General features: G+C 56.0%; 1 protein-coding gene across 2 annotated transcripts; it reads left to right on the top strand.

Annotated features, from left to right (window-relative positions):
- The first annotated feature begins 3,637 nt into the window (after positions 1–3,637).
- Positions 3,638–14,927, top strand: SNX32 (sorting nexin 32). Of its 2 annotated transcripts, XM_045025209.1 has the most exons (13): positions 3,638–3,786; positions 3,947–4,051; positions 4,293–4,403; positions 8,843–8,964; positions 9,123–9,246; positions 9,816–9,920; positions 11,420–11,525; positions 11,941–12,016; positions 12,652–12,691; positions 13,107–13,193; positions 13,270–13,429; positions 13,584–13,669; positions 14,315–14,927. In XM_045025209.1, exons 1-13 carry the CDS (start codon positions 3,745–3,747, stop codon positions 14,366–14,368), a joined length of 1,218 nt encoding a protein of 405 aa, XP_044881144.1. In that variant the 5' UTR covers positions 3,638–3,744; the 3' UTR covers positions 14,369–14,927. The 2 variants fall into 2 exon arrangements, with proteins under 2 accessions (XP_044881144.1, XP_044881145.1); XM_045025210.1 differs by lacking the exon at positions 3,638–3,786 and having other exon boundaries at positions 8,863–8,964.
- The last annotated feature ends 1,840 nt before the right edge of the window (positions 14,928–16,767 follow it).

Here is a 16,767-nt window from a genome sequence, read left to right as displayed (position 1 = left end):
GCTTCGTCTAGGACATTCAGTTCCATTTCAGGCCTCGGTGTTGTCAGTCTGTCAGATCACGGGACTCTCTGGTGTTGGGTAAGATTATTTTTAAGTGGTGCCCTCAGCTCTGCCCCCACCCAGCAACCCTGGTTCTTGGTGGGGGGGTTGGGCTCCATTTTTCTCTCAGAAGCAGGATATTTGGTTCCACCCCAGCCCTGGTTTGGTGTCCCCCTTTTTGCTGCCCCCGGCACTGCTCTCTCAGATCCTGGCGTGGGGGCCCACAATGAATCTCACAAGCAGCTTCTCCCCCTGCCCCCTGTCACTGCATGTGAAATTCACTCGGATCCGATGATTGGTTTGGGATGAATCTGAAGTAGGGGGATGTAATTAGAGTGGGGGAAGGAGTCCCCCCACCTGAAAGGACTCAGTGTCTCTGGGCATGTCTATCCTGGGCTTAACTGTATCTGCCACTAGAAGATGGTCCTGTGGTTTCACCCATCAGAATCCCCCACACACACCCAGCTGCCTCAATCCCCCCCCCCCCCCGGGATGGGGGCAGGGAATCTGTGAGATATGGGGCTTTTAAACACTGTCTTTAAAAATGAATGTCCCAGGCGCTGTATGTTCTCAGTCCTTCATGCCATTTGCATGTCCCCCTCCAAGTGAGACTGGGAGCCAGGACTCTTGGGAAGGGAGTGGGATCTAATCATTAGAGCAGGGAAGTGCTGGGAGCCAGGACTTCTGGGTTCTTTTTCCCTCTGCCTCCCTGTCCTTTCTCTCCCTGGATATTTAGCAGATTCAATCTCCATTCTTTTCTTGTTGATAAACCCCAGGGCTCCATCACCCCACCCCTGTGCAGTGTAGTCCTAAGGTTCCTAAGAGGCAGGAATTTCCACAGTGCTTTTTCATACTGATCTGTCCTGTTGGGAATGGGTTGTTTCCATGTGGGGGGTGGGTCCTGGCATCCCTTCAGGGCAGGGGTGCTTTAAGCTATCTTGGGGTGGGGGAAACGGGGACGAGGGGTTAAACGCTGTGGCTTGCGGCCGCCTTGAGAGCTGGGATGCTGCGACTTTTAACGCGTTTGTTTGATTTTTTTGTATTGACTCAATAAAGTTCTGATTTCACTAGAATCCGTCGGTGTTTAGGATGAAATTTACAAGGGGGTTGTTCTTATTGGAGAAGGGCAACAGAACTGGCCAGGACTCCTGGGTTCTATCGCCAGCTTCGCTACTGATTCAATGTGGCAGGGGAGAGCTTTGTCAGGGTGTTTGGAATGAGCTGTGGGATCCTTGGCAGCTCCCAAACACCAGCCCCATTGGCCTGGACTACATCCCCCAACCTTCCCCCTCCACCCCCTCCCGCTTTGGCCTGGGCTATGGCAGTCTTCCCCCCCCCCCCCCCCAACCAGGTGAGATCCCACCCCTTCACACATTGATGTAGGCTGGTAGTTTGTCCCCCTACCCCTGCAGACTGCCCCTTCCCTACTGAGATTACCCCCATCCTCTGCACCCTGGGCTGAGTCCCCTCTGTACCTCCCCAGATGTGGGAGGCTTAGGGATACCCAGTGCCCATGCCTGCAACCCCACCTTAATCTTGGGTGCCTCCCCCTGCAGAGAAGTCATCAAGGTACTAACTTCTAACTCCCTTCCATCTAACAGTCCCCATGCTCTACTGCAGCTCCAGTCTTCCCAATCCCCTGGTGCAAGTGCATTTTCCTCTGCAGCACCTGCCTCCCTGTCCCCCAGCTGGGCTGGTGCCCCATCCTCTCTCTCCAAGGGGGAGCAGGGAGGTGGCTGCATCCCTGGGGGCGGGTCTCGCTCCCTGTTCTAAGTGCCTTGGAAAAAGCTTTCTCAAGCAAATTCCTGTTCTTCTCTGGGAGGATCAGCCCCTAGAGGGGGAGACCATTCACCTTATCACTGTGCCCACAACTATGTAGGAACTGGTGCTAGAATCAGGTGTGTCCTGGGTTCTCTCCCTGGCTCCTCCCCCTGGCTCTGGGGAGCGAGAGGACCCGCTAGAGAGAGCCCAGCCAAGTGTAGTCTTCAAATCAAGGCTGGAGACCTTTCCCGAAGAGCCAACCACAGGTTGCTGGGCCCAGTAGAGGGTGACCCTGGGATGTGAGAAACAGGAGCTCAGACTGAATAGGCTAATGTTCCCTTTGTCGTAGTGGTCTGCAGGGCTGTAGCCCTCCTGGTCCCAGTATATTAGAGAGACATGGGGATGGTCCCATAGCAGATATTACCTTACTCCCTTGTGTTTCTTTGCACTACTGACTGTCCTGATCCTGGTGCTCAGCAATAGGACGTCTGTGCTGGCTATCACCAGGTCAGAAAAGGCATTGGCAAAATGAACAGATGTCAGGAGAGGAACCATGGGTGTTTTCATTTGACTCCTCCCACTCCCAAAATTCCTGGAGTTTCTGGTAGGCATCTCATAATGCATGGATGCATAAACGGGAATCTCAAGTAGGAGAAGGGAGGTTCTATTACCTCTCTATTTGGCACTGGTGCAGCTGCTGCTGGAATCCTGTGTCCAGTTCTGGTGCCCACAGTTGCAGAAGGATGTTGCTAAATTGGAAAGGGGGCCAACAGCAAAGTGGTAGAATGTTACACCATGGATTCCCTGCCTAGAATGCCATGCGGTGAATTTGAACTGATGCAAACTGTAGCAAAGGGATGCAGATGCACTTCAATTCACTGTGATTACATTGCTGCATTTCGAGTGAGCAAACCACACTGCTGTAACATCACCATGAAGAGATGGCCTTAGGGTGTGCCCTTGTGTTGGGACTCAGGCAGGGAGCAAACCTGGGAATTTCCTGATTTATAAGGATGACATTCTGCCCATCGAGCTACAGGACAATGAATGGGAGTGCAGAGGCAGCAGCAGGTATGAGCTCTTGCCACCAGAGAACACTCAATGCAGTGTTAGCAGGGAGTACACAAGCACATAGTTTGGGCCATTCCCTCTGAAAGGCAAAGTGACTGAGACCTGGGCCTGTGGGTGGGTCTATGCCCAGCTCTGCCTGGGGTGTCCTTACTTGTGAAATGATTGCACGTTTTTTGCCTACTCAGGCTGGGGTGTGAGGCTTTGTTCTTTGGACTGTGAAGGTAACAGCTCTGTGAAGGTAAACTAATCAGAGCTGTAGGACCTTGGGTGGTATCCGTATGCTGAGGGGCTGAGACCCAACAGGGCTCATTGCTGATGTAGGTCTGGAGCAATGGGGCAAGCAATGCTGTCATTTCTCCATCCACTGCTTCAGCCAGAGCAAGGGGTGGATGGTCGAGCCCATCCCCCAAGCCCCCACTGCCACATCCCCCTGCAGCCTCAGAGGGCCCCCAAGATACCAAGGGGCACCATACCCAGGTGATACCCCCCCATTCTCCCCCTGCAGCGTCCCAGGGTGCCCTGCTTCCCCATCTCCTCAGCTGCCGGGGTCACCCCCTAAGCCCCTACCCAGCTGGGACCAGCCCCCAAGGGAGAGGGAGCACACGCACACTTATCTTCCCTACGCCACCTTAAGAAGGTATGACCGCCCCCCACTCCCCCGCCCGGTGGGTGACGGATGGGAATCCCGGCGAATGGCAGCGAGGACTCCGTGCCCGGGACCAATGGGACGAGGGGCGTGGAATAGCTGTCACAGCCGATTTAAAGAGACAACACCCTCCGCCCGCGCCGCACCCCCCATTCCTAGTCAGCTGATGAGGCCTGAGCCTGGGTTCATCTGCCGGGCATCCTGAGCTGCTCTCTTTCTGGGGGCGCATGGAGGAGCCGCTGGAGATGCCGCCTGGGGAGGAGAGCAAGGTGAGCCTGGGACCCCGGCCCCACGGCGGGGTCGGGGTCCTGCATTCCCCACCCGGGAGGGGCAGTACCCTGCTGCCCCCCATGGTGCCCTGGGTCGGGCATCGCCCTGCACCCCCTCCCCGTTGGGTGCCCCTATATCTAACCCTCTTCTCTTCCCCAGCCTTGCTCAGTCTCGGAGGAGCTCGTCACTGATCCCTCCTTGCAGGTTGAGATCTCAGACGCAGTCAGCGAACGGGACAAGGTGAAATTCACTGTCCAGACCAAGGTGAGGGGGAGTATAGGGTGAGAGGATTAGAAAGGCAGGGTGGAAGGGGTCCCTTATGGGGGGTCTCCCACCATAGGGCTCTGAGGTTTGGGGGGTCTCTGGGGAATGACTGCCCCCTGAGGTTTGGGGGTCCTTGGCTTGGATGTCCCCATTTGGGGTGGTCTCTGACAGGTCCAGATATCAAAGGGGATTCTGGGGGGTCCCAGGTTTGGAGTGTCTCATCCCCTGCCCCCTGTTGCAGAGCTCCCTGCCCCACTTCATCCGCCCAGCACTCTCCGTGGTCCGGCAGCATGAGGACTTTGTTTGGCTGCACGACACCTTCTCTGAAAATGATGAATACGCTGGCATCATTGTAAGTGGGAGTGGAGGGGATGAGGGGGACCAGGGGGACATTGGAAAGGGTGAGAGGAGATATAGGGATCATGATAAGGAGGGCATCTGGGGGGCATCATGTCAGGTTCTGGTGTCCACAACTCAAGAAGGCCATTGCTAAATTGGGTTCAGAGAAGAGTCACGAGAATGGTTAAAGGACTGGAAAACATGCTGTGATAGGGGGGACTCCAAGAGCTCAATCTGCTCAGTTTAACCAAGAGATGGTTAATTGGTGTCTTGCTCTCAGTCTGCAAATAAAGGTCTAACGAGATCCATGGGCTGGAAGTTGACGCCAGACAACTTCAGACTGGAAATAGGGTGCAAATTTGTACCAGTGGGGGGAATGAACCAATGGAGCAATTTACCAAGAGCTGTGGTAGATTCTCCATCGCTGGACATTTTTCAGTCAAGACAGGATGTTTTTCTAGTCTGCTCTAATTCACAGCAGCAGAAGATTCACATGGCTGTGATGTAGCTGTGGTGCACATAACATTAACTTCCATCCTGAATAGTCCCTTGCAAGTCTTCTTCCTTCGGCAAGAGTCAGCATGGGAGGATTTAGGCTTCTTAAATCCTTCAAAATTGCATCTTCCAACCTCATTTGTGGTTGGTCTCATGCTCTACTTTCTTTGATCTCAGGTCTATTAAGCTTCTGTAAAAACACCTTCTTCTCCATGTGATGACCACACCATTGCAGTCTTCTTCTCAGAGGATGCAAGGTTGCAACTTGCTGGGGTCGTCTAAGTATCTCTTTGTTTGTGACAAAATCAAATCAGTGGGTGTTTTGACACTGACAACTGCTTAGTTTCCTTTCCTCACCTGTTTTTCATGGCCATGTTTCTGCTCCATACAACAGAGTTCTCATCACTACCACATTGAACACTTGTATCTTAGTTGTCACACGGACATCCTGCCAACCAGAGTCACAGGTGCTGGAACTAGGAGTGCTAGGGGTGCTGTCACACCCCCTGGCTGGAAGTGGTTTCATTCTATACAGAGTTTATAGTTTGGTTCAGTGGCTCTCAGCACCCCCACTCTACAAATGGTTCCAGCACCCCTGCCAGAGGCCTTTGAAGACACCGAAATGCCATGTATGCAAGACCAATCCAATGTGACTTCTTTGGATATAGAGCCTCGTACTGTCAAGTGGTTACTCAGATAGATAAACCTATTCACCCACTCAATGTCATTGCTGTCTACATGCATCATTTGCAGGTCATTTGTTTCTGTTTTGTAGGAGGCCTGCATAGCTTTGGTTTGATCACCATTGACCCTAAATCCCAGAGATTCTGCTGTTTTTCTCAGCTCTCCCAGCATTAGCTGTAGTTGGCCAGTAATCTCTCCAAGTAAGGCAGTAATATCAGCATGCTAAAGATCACATAAAGATTAATCTCTCCATTTCACGTCTCCTACTTTGGCCACAGTCAGTTTTATCCTCAGATAGTCTTTTAGAATATTAGATTATATAGGTGAGAGAGCATATCACTAGTGTACCCAATTCTACTGAAAACCAGTCTGTAATCAGGGCCGGCTCCAGAGCCCAGCGGGGCAAGCACCCGCCTGGGGCGGCCCTTTCCCGGAGGGGCGGCAGGCTGGGCCGGCGGACCTGCCGCAGTCATGCCTGCGGGAGGTCCACCGGAGCCCCAGGAGCAGCGGACCTGCCGCAGGCATGACTGCGGAGGGGACGCTCGGCCCGCGGCTCCAGTGGACCTCTCGCAGGCATGACTGCGGCAGCTCAACCGGAGCCGCCGGACCAGCGAACCGCCCGCAGCTGTGGGAGGTCCAGCCGAGCCACGCGACCAGCGGACCCTCCGCAGTCATGCCCGCGGGAGGTCCGCTGCTCCCGCGGCTCGGGGGCGCCTCCCGGGCATGACTGCTTGGGGCGGCCAAATTTGTAGAGCCGCCCCTGTCTGTAATACAACCACTGACCTTCACACAGCTAAATGTACCATGGTATAGTTCCTCCACCATGCACACTAAGGGTATGTCTTCACTTAAATTGCTACAGTGGCATCACGTCCTATACTGATGAGAGGACTTCTCCTATTGGCATAGGTAATCCACCTCCCTGAGATGCAGTAGCTAGGTTCAAACCCTGCAGCTAGGTAGGAGGTTAGTCTAGATGGCCCTTGTGGTTCTTTCTAACCCTATGATTCTATGACCTAGTGCTGGCTACACTGGGGGGTAGGTCGCCATAGCTACTTCTCTCAGGGGTGTGGATCTTTCACCCCCAAGTCTTCATGCACCCCATCCTGGCACAGAAGTGTTCACAGTGGAGTCAAAAGCAGCTGGCGAGTCTTTACATGCGGTGTTAATGTCCTTTTGTTGTTTTTCAGTAACATCTCACAGAGCACAGATAGCTGGATTGTAGTTCAACCTGGGCAGAAACCACACGGGTTGTCTCTCATGTTTGGGGTGAGACAGTATTTCAGCTGGCTCAGTAATGCGATGGTAAACATCTTCTCTGGGACTGACAGCAGCGTTATTCCCTGCTAATCTGAGCAAGCTGATCACTCTTTTTGGAAAAAAGGGGAGGATTCAGCCTCCTTTCCAGTCTTCTGGAATGTGACCGGGTTTCCAAGCTATTCAGACAACTGAATTCAATCCGGGCCTCCACTCTTTAGCAGTTCTAATTACCGTAAATATGGTCAAAACCAGGTGCTTTATCATGTCATAACTGTTTGACTGCAAGCATCATTTCCTCTAAGGTCACCTGCCCATTTTCTCTTGGGTTCATTTTTGGTTTACATCTTGGTGGTGAATCAATTCACAAAAATGCTCCCACCAACTTTTAAGTGGTGCACTGATATCCTGGCAGTATTCTCCATTTTTGTCCTTAACTGGCAGAAGCTGAGAGAATGGACATCCAGTGGGGACCTTCAAAATCTCAAATACACCTTTCTGGTCACGTCTTACAGAGGCTTCCTCAATGTGCTGTGCCAAACTGTTCCACCATTGATTATGATCATTCCAACAGGTCCCCTTGACTCCTCAGTCAAGACATTTCTTTCCCTCTATTGCCCATTTCTTTCTCCCTTCACTGACTTGACTCTAACCTTCCAGTGCATCCATTCTGCACAGCACCTCTTTTTTTCTGTCTCAAAATTTGATGGTATCATCTGTAATCCAGTGTTGCTATTCATTCTCCTTAGTGGTTCTCCAGCAATCTCGGTAATAGTGTAACACCAACAGACCCCGGTCGTCATCAAACCTGGGACCTCTGAAGCTTAGTGCATGAGTCTCTACTGCATGAGCTAAAAGCCACATGGCTCTTAGCTGAGGCTGTGGAGCAAACTCATTAATCTCTCTCTCTCTAAGTCAGGGGTTCTCAAACAGGGGATCAGGACCCCTCAGGGGGTCGCAAGGTTATTACATGGGGGGTCACAAGCTGTCAGCCCCCACCCCAGACCCCACTTTGCCTCCAGCATTTATAATGGTGTTAAATATATTAAAAAGTGTTTTTAATTTCTAAGGGGGGGTCGCACTCAGAGGCTTGCTTTGTGAAAGGGGTCACCAGGACGCAAGTTTGGGAATCACTGCTCTAAGTGGTCTTGGTGCCACTACATGGGACAGAACACCACACCCAGGAGGTGTATTGGTTACAATAGCATCTTAAAATAAAGTCCACTCTTCCCCTGCACTAGACAGCTGGTCATCCAATGTCAAGTACTCCTTGGAAATCACCACCACTTACCTATCAGAGATCGCTTCATTATGAAGCTTATCAACCCTGAAGCATTTCAACGCAGTGGTTGCCCCTCTGTGGAACTGTATGAAGTGGAACATCGTTGTTGCTATTAGGTGTCAATGCTCATACACAACCAGGAGTTAATTCCAGGCAGCCCTATGGCCTGTGTTATCCAGGCGGATTAGATGATCACTGCGCCCCCGATCAGTGAATCTGTGAATTGTAAGGGCATGGAGCTTGGGGTGCAGGGGGAGACACAGGATCACTGTAAGGGGGGCAGGGGTGTGCGGAAAAGGAAGAGTGTTTCTAGAGGAGGGGGATCCTTTAGCCATTGACATCCTGCCCCTAATGGACCCCACCAATGGCCCTGCCCTAGCCTGAGGCATCATCCTCCAACAGGACATCCGAGCCCTTTGCCTTCCTGCTCTGAGACCTCCCCCCATCCCATAGCTACTGGCCGTGAATCCTTTCTCAGCCCCTCCAGCTCCACTCCCCTCCTCCAACTGTGAGGCCCTCTCAGCTCTGCCCTTTCACCCCCATGTCTCAACCATTAGCCCCCATCAGCTCCACCCTCACCCCTGGCCTGCCCTGCTCCTCCCTTTTCCCCCAGCCTGCCCCACAGCTAGTGTCAGGGGGCCATGGGGGCCTGGGGTCCCAGAGGTTTGGGAGGCTGAAGGAGGGGTTCAGAGCTAATATGTCTCCTGGTTCTTCCCCCACCACCTTTGGCTCAGATCCCCCCTGCACCCCCGAGGCCTGACTTCGAGGCATCGCGGGAGAAGCTGCAGCGTCTTGGGGAGGGGAACAGCACCCTGACGCGGGAGGAGTTCGCCAAGATGAAGCAGGAGCTGGAGGGGTGAGTGACACCAAGGGAGGGCGGAGGCTGACCTCAATGCCCCAGTGTGGCACTAGGGGGCGCTGTGCCATGGGGGCAGTACAGGCGATCAGCGAGAGCTGATACAGAGGGGTTAGTCCCACTGTCCCTGCAGATGCTCACCCGCCTGTCTCCCGCAGCGAGTACCTGGCCATCTTCAAAAAGACAGTGGCAATGCACGAGGTTTTCCTGCAGCGCCTGGCAGCCCATCCCGTCCTGCGCCGGGACCACAACTTCTATGTCTTCCTGGAATACGACCAAGATGTGAGCCCCCCAGAACCCCTCCCCTGAGCCTCCCACCCCTGACTGAGCCCCCTGACCCCCCCACCCACCTGAGGCGCCCTCTGATCCTCCTGGCCTCCTGAAATGCCTGCCCCAGCCCCCCAGCTCTCCTCTCCCCTGCTGAACCCCCCACTTCCTCCCCACTGAACTACCCCCACTACCAGCCTTCTCCACTGCTGAGCTTCAACCCCCCTCTCCCTGCTGAGCTGCTTGTCTCCCTGGCACAGGCCCCTGGTACCCAATTTGAGGCCATACCCGTCTCTGCCGGCTCCCACCAACAAGGGGGGGGGGCATGTGGGAGATTGCCCCCCCACAACATGAGGAGCACAGGGCCTGGAAGGAGCCAGGGAGGTGAGGGGGGCACCTCCTTCTCTCCCCACTGCCCTGCCCCCCTCTCCCTTCCAACCCTGTCCTGTACAGATCCCTCCCCTAATGCTCATATTATCTCTGGCTGTGGGCAGCTTCTGTGCTGGGCTGGGAGGGATGTGAGGTGCAGAGGGTCCTGGGGGGGGCCCTCTCCCCCCCCCACCTGGCACTCCCTCTCCTTGCAGCTCAGTGTGCGTGGCAAGAACCGCAAGGAGCTGCTGGGCGGCTTCTTCCGGAACATCGTCAAGTCAGCTGATGAGGTGCTCATCACCGGGGTGTCGGGGCTGAAGGTGAGCCAGGACCCACTGCATGTGGGGGTGTGTGTGAACCCCCGTGGGGAGCAGGGAAAGCGTGTGTGCCTCCATCAGATTCCATCTCCCCAGAAATCCATGGGCCCTGCACAGACCCCCTAGTGACAATCAGGACCAATGCCTGTCCTGCAGCTCTGGGTGCCTTCAGTGCTCTGCTGCTGTGGCTCACGGTCTGGCTACTACCATGTAGGGCACACTCTGACTTCCACCCCCAGTGACCCCAGCACCCTCTCCCCCGTCCTGACTTTCCTCCAAACAGTCCTGCACTGGCCAGCCCTCTCCTGCAACACTCACAGTAGTAAGGAAGTTTGTTGTTCCTTCAGAGGGGCAATCCAGGGCCGCCCGCTGACTTCACTGGGGTTTGACAAATGCTCTTATGGCAGTCCCAGCACCGAACTGGTGGATAGTAAAACACGTTTAGTGAAGGCAAAGGCAAAGGTTTAAATGGTACCCGTAGGAAGAGTAAAGATAAACGGTTCCACCTGTGCTTCTAAGACTGACACTTCACTTCAGCCAGTTACAACCCTTGTCTGAGCAGGGTCCTAACCTAAACTCAGCTCCCGGGGACTGGAGGACCCAGCGGCCTGTGATTTCAAGTGCTCTGGCCCCTTGGATCCTTCCTCATTACACTTTTATAATACAGGAATATTAGCTACAAGCAGTTGCTTGTAGCTGAGCATTTGCGGTTCAGATCCCCTGTCTATATAGCTAAGAGGCCTCTCCCCGGCCCACTGGGCTGCTGGTTTTGTTCAATTTTGTACGCAGAGATTCCTTCGTTGCCTCTGCCTGATGACCGGTCAGCCGAGCAAATACACGTTCCTTTGCCTAGGGCAGACTGGGCTTATGCGCTGCTTGCCAAACCCATCTGAAGAACATCAGTCTACTGCCTACTTCCGACTCTTTGTACACACCCGGGCCCTACATCACACTGGAATATTAATGAGCGGGGAGTTAGTTTTCCAGTGATATCTCGTGATACCAGCATGTTAGGTGTAGTGAGTGTGTTGGGCCTGATAGGAGTGGCTGATGGAGTAGCAAATCACCAACGGGGCTCTGTCACACAGCCCCCCGCCCCCTTCTCCCCCAAGCCCCAGTGCGGAGAGTAACCTGGCCTGCACAGCTCACCCCCCACCCTGACTGCAGCAAGTGGCAGAGCTGGTGCAACCCTCCCCCCACCACGGTACCACAGAGAGTGGCACGGCATGCAGCTATCCGTTCCCCCCTCCCCAGCACTCAGTGGAGAGTGGCACAGCCCGCACAGATTCCTCCCCTTTCAGCAGTGACCATGTTAGCACTTAGCCCAGCCCACATAGATGACCCCCCCCCGCCCTGTGCAAGGACCACATGGCGCGCGCACACACACACACACACACGGGCTTGAGGGGCTGCATGGTGTGTGCCGATCCACCTCCCCTGTTATGGGTGGGGTGGGGTGTGGGGCACCCCATGGCTCTCTGGCTCCTTGTCACCCCCTGCAGGAGGTGGACGAGTTCTTTGAGCACGAGCGGACGTTCCTGCTGGAGTACCACACCCGGGTGCGCGACACCTGCCTCAAGGCCGACCGTGCCATGCGCTCCCACAAGAGTACGTGAGGGGCGGGATTCTCTCTCTCCGGTCCCTCCCCTACAGCCCCCTCTGGTACCAGGATCACCCTCCTGCCCCACCCTGGCCCCTGGCACTGCCCCTTTCAGGAGCGTCTCCCCTGGGGAGGGGAGCTTCCTGGTGGTCGGGGCACTTGTGGGTGGGGACCCCCTGGGGTGCTTACCACCAGGGATCTCCTGGTGAGTGGCAGCTGCCTAGGAGCTGGCCCCTATCTGGAGGCAGTGGGGGAGCCCTTCGGGGTCAGAGGGGCAGGGTGGTGGAGGCTCTGGGGAGGGGAACCCCATTGGGCTCCAGGAGGTGGGTATGAGGCAGGGACTCCTGATTCGGTGCCGGGGGGGGGGAAGTCCCTAGGCTAATGGGGTACATCCCCTGCCCTGATGGCTGCCCCCCAATACAGGCCTGGCAGAGGACTATATCCCCATCTCGGTGGCACTGGGCAGCCTGGGCACACAGGAAGTCCGCCAGCTCCAGATGTGAGTATTGAGGTGCAGGGAAGGGGCGCCCTACAGGCCCCCAGAACTGCTTGCTGTGGGGAGCTGTGTTGGGGAAAGAGGCATTGGGACTGGGGCTTGAATAATCCCCACCAAGCTGGGAGTGGGGGGCTGCTATAAGGTGTGCCCTCCCCTAGAATGCACTCTGCTCCCCCCCCCGCAATGACCGCAGTTGGGCACCAGGGGGCACTTCCATGCCCAGCCTAGGGTGCCAGATGGGGATTAGCTGCTGGGGAGAGAGTGGTGAGGTGGGAGGCATTTTGGGGGTGGGGAAGGCAGCCCAGTGTGGTGGTGACAGGGCCCTGTGGATAGTTGGGCACTGATGGATAGGGGATGGGGGGGCACTTCCTGGTGTGGCGGTAGAGTTCTGGGGGGAAGGAGGGACCTCAGACAGAGCTGGGGGATGGGTGCTGTCTGGTGGGGGGTCAGGACACAGGGGACTCTGAAGGGGATGGGGTGCTGTCTGGTGGGGGGGATGCAAGATCCAGGGGCCCTAATGTTGGGGAAGGGTGTAGGGGCATTAGGGGGCTGGTGGTGCTGGGGAGGGGTGCAATGGGTGGGTTACTGTGGGGGAAGTACCAGGGGGGTCACTGATGAGTCTCCCCTTCATTCCCCAGGAGCTTCCTGAAATTGGCTGAACTCTTTGAACGGCTGCGGGTGAGTGAGGGCTCCTCCCTGCCCCCCACCCCCGAGGGGTCTCTCCCCATCCCCTACTCTACCATGGACCCCCTCTGCTCTGGGGCTTCTACCCCCCCCCACACTCTGCCACGATTCCTCATGCTCCAGACCCCCCCAGTCTCCTGGTGTCCCCCACCTTCCCCTGAACCCCACAACCAGGATCAGCCGCACCCCACAGACTCTGCAGTGGGGAGGCAGGGCCTTCAGGGCCCCCATCCTGCACCTCCAGCCCCCTTCTCAGGGGGTCTCCACCCCCTATGGCTGGATGTTGGGGACCTCTGAGGGGGTGACATTAGCTCAGAAGGATGGGGTGTAGAGACTCAGGATTAACTGGGGGATTAACACACACACCCCTTTGCTGATCACCCCCCCCCTTCTGTCCTCTCCTCCCCAGAAGTTGGAGGGCCGTGTGGCATCAGATGAGGATCTGAAACTGTCTGACCTGTTCAAGTACTACATGAGAGACTCACAGGCAGCCAAGGTACAGGCAGCACGGTGCAGAGATGCAGCCGCCTCTGGGGTGGGGCATGGAGATGTATAACTGTCTGTGTCCCCAGGATCTGCTGTACCGGCGCCTGCGGGCCCTGGCTGATTATGAGAATGCCAACAAGGCACTAGACAGAGCCCGCACGAGGAACAAGGAGGTGAAGCCGGCTGAGGCCCATCAGCAGCTGTGCTGTCACCGCTTTGAACAGCTATCAGCCTCCGCCAAGCAAGGTGAATACAGAAGGGCTAGGAGCCAGGAGTCCTGGGTTCTGTCCCTGTCTCTGGGAGGGGAAAGGGGGGGATGTCTAATGGGTTAGAGCAGGGAGCTAGGATACAGATCTCCTGGGTTCTCTCTCTCTTCCCATTTCTTTCTCTCCCCGGGCAGAACTGACTGATTTCAAGTCACGTCGAATCTCTGCATTTCGCAAGAACCTGATCGAGCTGGCAGAGCTGGAGCTGAAACATGCTAAGGTATCAGGGACCCTCAGAAATCTTACAACCCTGCCTGGGGCCCACCTACCTCCCTGCTAGCCCTTGGGAACCTCCCTACCCCAGCCTGAGTGTGGAGCTGCAGGAACTACCACTCCCCCCCACACCCTCCAGAAACTCCTCCAACCCTGACTGAGAACCCCTGGGGATCCCTCCCCCACAACTACCTGCCTCCCCCACCAAACCTGAACTGGGACCCCTCAGAAGCTCCTATCTCTTTCTTACCCTCCTCACCCAGTGCATGGTCTGTCTCCCCATCCCCCAAGCCCCTGGGAAGCCCTGTGCCCCCCCCCCATGCTCTCTGCACCCAGGGGGACAGGACTGGAGGGTTGTCTGAGCTCCCCCCAATCACCTGCATGCTCCCCCATCAGCACAGACCCTGTCCTCAGTTGCAATACCCAGGTGTTGCCTGCAGGGGGCAGCAGTGTGACACACTTGGGTCCTCATACAGGTTCAGTCTCTGCAATGCCACTCCCAGTTAGGCTGAGAGCCAGGACTCCTGGGTTCTGTCCCCAGCTGTGAGAGAGGTATGGGGTGGGTCATTATAGGTTTTCTTGGGGTCCGTTTCCCCTGGAGCATTGCACTGGGGGGGTGTCCCCCTTTCTAACCCTCTCCCCTCTCTTCCAGGCCAGTAGCCTGCTGCTGCGGAACACCCTGATTGTGCTGAAGGGCGACGCCTGACACTGCCACCCAGCCCTGCACCTGGGGGAGGGGCCTCTCAGTACCTTGCTGCAGAGACACCCCCCAGTGCTACTGCTGCTCCCTCATAACCCAGCCCCATATATCCCTGCCCCAACCCCGCTGGCATTCCAGCCCCCTCCATACCAGCTCTGCCAACTCTGGGGGCCCATCTGACTGGGGGGGCAACCCCCCCAACGCCCATTAACTCCCTCCCCTGGCCTCCCAGAGATGGCTGCAAGCAGAGTTCCTTTAGGCGGGGAGAGGGTTGGGAGCCAGGACTCCTGGGGTCTATCCCCAGCTCTGGAAGGACAGTGAGGTATAGTGGGTTAGAGCAGGAGGGCTTGGAGACAGTGAGCCCCTTCCCCTCTGTCCCCCACCCCCCACTGCAGGAAGACCACATGTGGCAGAGGGCATGGGGGATGTTAAGGTGCATTCAAGTACATAAAAGGTTGTTTAAAGGAGGAAGGGGAAAAAATGTCATCTTAACCTCTGAGCTAGGACAAGCAGCAATGGGCTCAAATTGCAGCAAGAGTGGTGTAGGTCGGACATTAGGAAAAACCTTCCTAACTGTCAGGGTGGTTAAGCACTACAATAAATTACCTAGGGAGGATTGTGGAATCTCCATCACGGGGGATTTTTAAGAGCATGTTAGACAAACACCTGTCAGGGATTTTCCTAGATACTACTTAGTCCTGCCTTGAGTGCAGGGGGCTGGATTAGATGACCTCTCACGCTCCCTTCCAGTCCTTTGATTTGGAGCTGTTCTAGCCCTGCACAAGAATCCAGGCTAGATACCATCTCCCAGCAACCACATGCAGTGCGGAGGGGTAGAGTGAGGGGAGGAAGGGGTGTGAGATGGGGGGGGGGGGGGGAAGTGTGAAACTGCAGTAGGAAGACAAGCAACTGCAGCCTGGTGGCCATCATCATTCAATTCTGTCCATCCACAGCTCTGTACCCCCAGCCCCAAACTCCCCCAATAAAGGCCCATTTTGTATCCATGCAGCCTCATTGTCAACCTCCCCCCCCCTTTTCCAAACCTGCCCAGGCTCAGCCAGGGCCCAGCCCCCCCAGCATCAAGGCTCTCACTCCAGCCCTGCTTCCTCCCCTGCTGCTGCTGGGACTTCCCTGTTTCAGAGGTTGCTCACCCTGACCCCCACCAGCCCCAGCTCCTGCATTGCTTGATCACAGCACCCTGAGCTGAGCACTCCTAGCAGAGCAGCTGTCCTAGCATCCCCAGCTGGTGTGAACTCCCACATAGGGCCCTGCTGTGGGGTGGGGGAGGCTTGGCCTCCCCCAGCAGGGCCAACAGCTGCCCTAAGAGCTCTCCCCTCCCCATGTGAGGGAATACACCCCAGAAGGCAGGGAACCTGTTCAGCCCCCATCCCCTGCTAAGGCTGTACATGGCATAACAGGGACTAGCACTAGGAAAGGAGACCTTCAAACACACCCAGGGATCCTGGCTCCTGCCCCACCCCAAACCCTCCTGCCTTCTCCCTTGGCTTCCAAGCATCACTCACCCATGGTCCACTTAGACCATAAGAAGGCTGTTAGCTAGGACTCCTGGGTTCTAGCTCCACCTCAGCGGCTGGTGGATTAGAGCAGGTTCGCTTTACCCTGTTACACCCCTGGGGGTAAAGCTAGCCGCCTTCCCCCTACACACAGGATGAAGCTGAGGGTGGCTTCTGGGGGCAGCAAGAGATAGTGAGAGCAGGGAGGGGGCAGCACTATTGTCCCCCTCATAGTCCCAGCCCACTGAGCAGCTCTCCTGGCAGGTCCAAGGAGCAAAGGGCTGATCCTAGCTGGGATTTACACCCCCTCACCCAGCCCTTATCCACCCCCAGGCCAGGCTAATGCAGGATGTCCATAGGAGACATACACAGAGGGAGAGGCTTGCAGGTCCCAGCACCACTGCTCCTTCGCAGCCAGCATGGGACTTTGAACTGCTGCAGGAGGGCTAGGGCACCAGGCCAGGCCTGACTGACCAGGGACAGGTGTGGAGCTGGCCTCAGAAGGGGGGTGGGGAGCAGTCTAGCTGCCTAGGGCAGGAAGGAGGTGGCCAGGGGCACAGACCTGCCCAGGTCCCCTGCACTCCTGGGTGTTTTACAAAAAAAAGGCAGGTGCTGTTACTCATAAGCAGCAGCCACACCCAGCTCCCATGGCCAACCACACCCAAGGCTCAGCACTGATTGCAGGCTCCCAGGAGCCAGGACTCCTGGGTACTAGTCCCAGCCCTAATGTCCTTCTGCCTGGTTTCCCCGGTGGCCCCAAACCTTCCAAATAAAACCAGGCAGGGCAGTAGCTTGTTAGCATTCTTTTTTTTTATTGAAGGTCATTACAGGTGCTGCTTCCATATTAGTAAGTTCCACTGGAAGGATGTGTCCCAGCCCCCAGTTACTTAA

This window comes from Mauremys mutica, chromosome 7 (genome assembly GCF_020497125.1).
Source record: "Mauremys mutica isolate MM-2020 ecotype Southern chromosome 7, ASM2049712v1, whole genome shotgun sequence".
Taxonomy (NCBI): domain Eukaryota; kingdom Metazoa; phylum Chordata; order Testudines; family Geoemydidae; genus Mauremys; species Mauremys mutica.
This window is presented reverse-complemented; position numbering and strand designations above follow the sequence as displayed.

Excerpts from the sequence above, each read along its gene's own strand:
- SNX32 (XM_045025209.1), top strand. The coding sequence starts at position 3,745 with ATGGAGGAGCCGCTGGAGATGCCGCCTGGGGAGGAGAGCAAG. Across the intron at positions 12,692-13,106 it reads AACTCTTTGAACGGCTGCGG|AAGTTGGAGGGCCGTGTGGC; the intron begins GTGAGTGAGGGC and ends TCTCCTCCCCAG. Across the intron at positions 13,194-13,269 it reads GAGACTCACAGGCAGCCAAG|GATCTGCTGTACCGGCGCCT; the intron begins GTACAGGCAGCA and ends CTGTGTCCCCAG.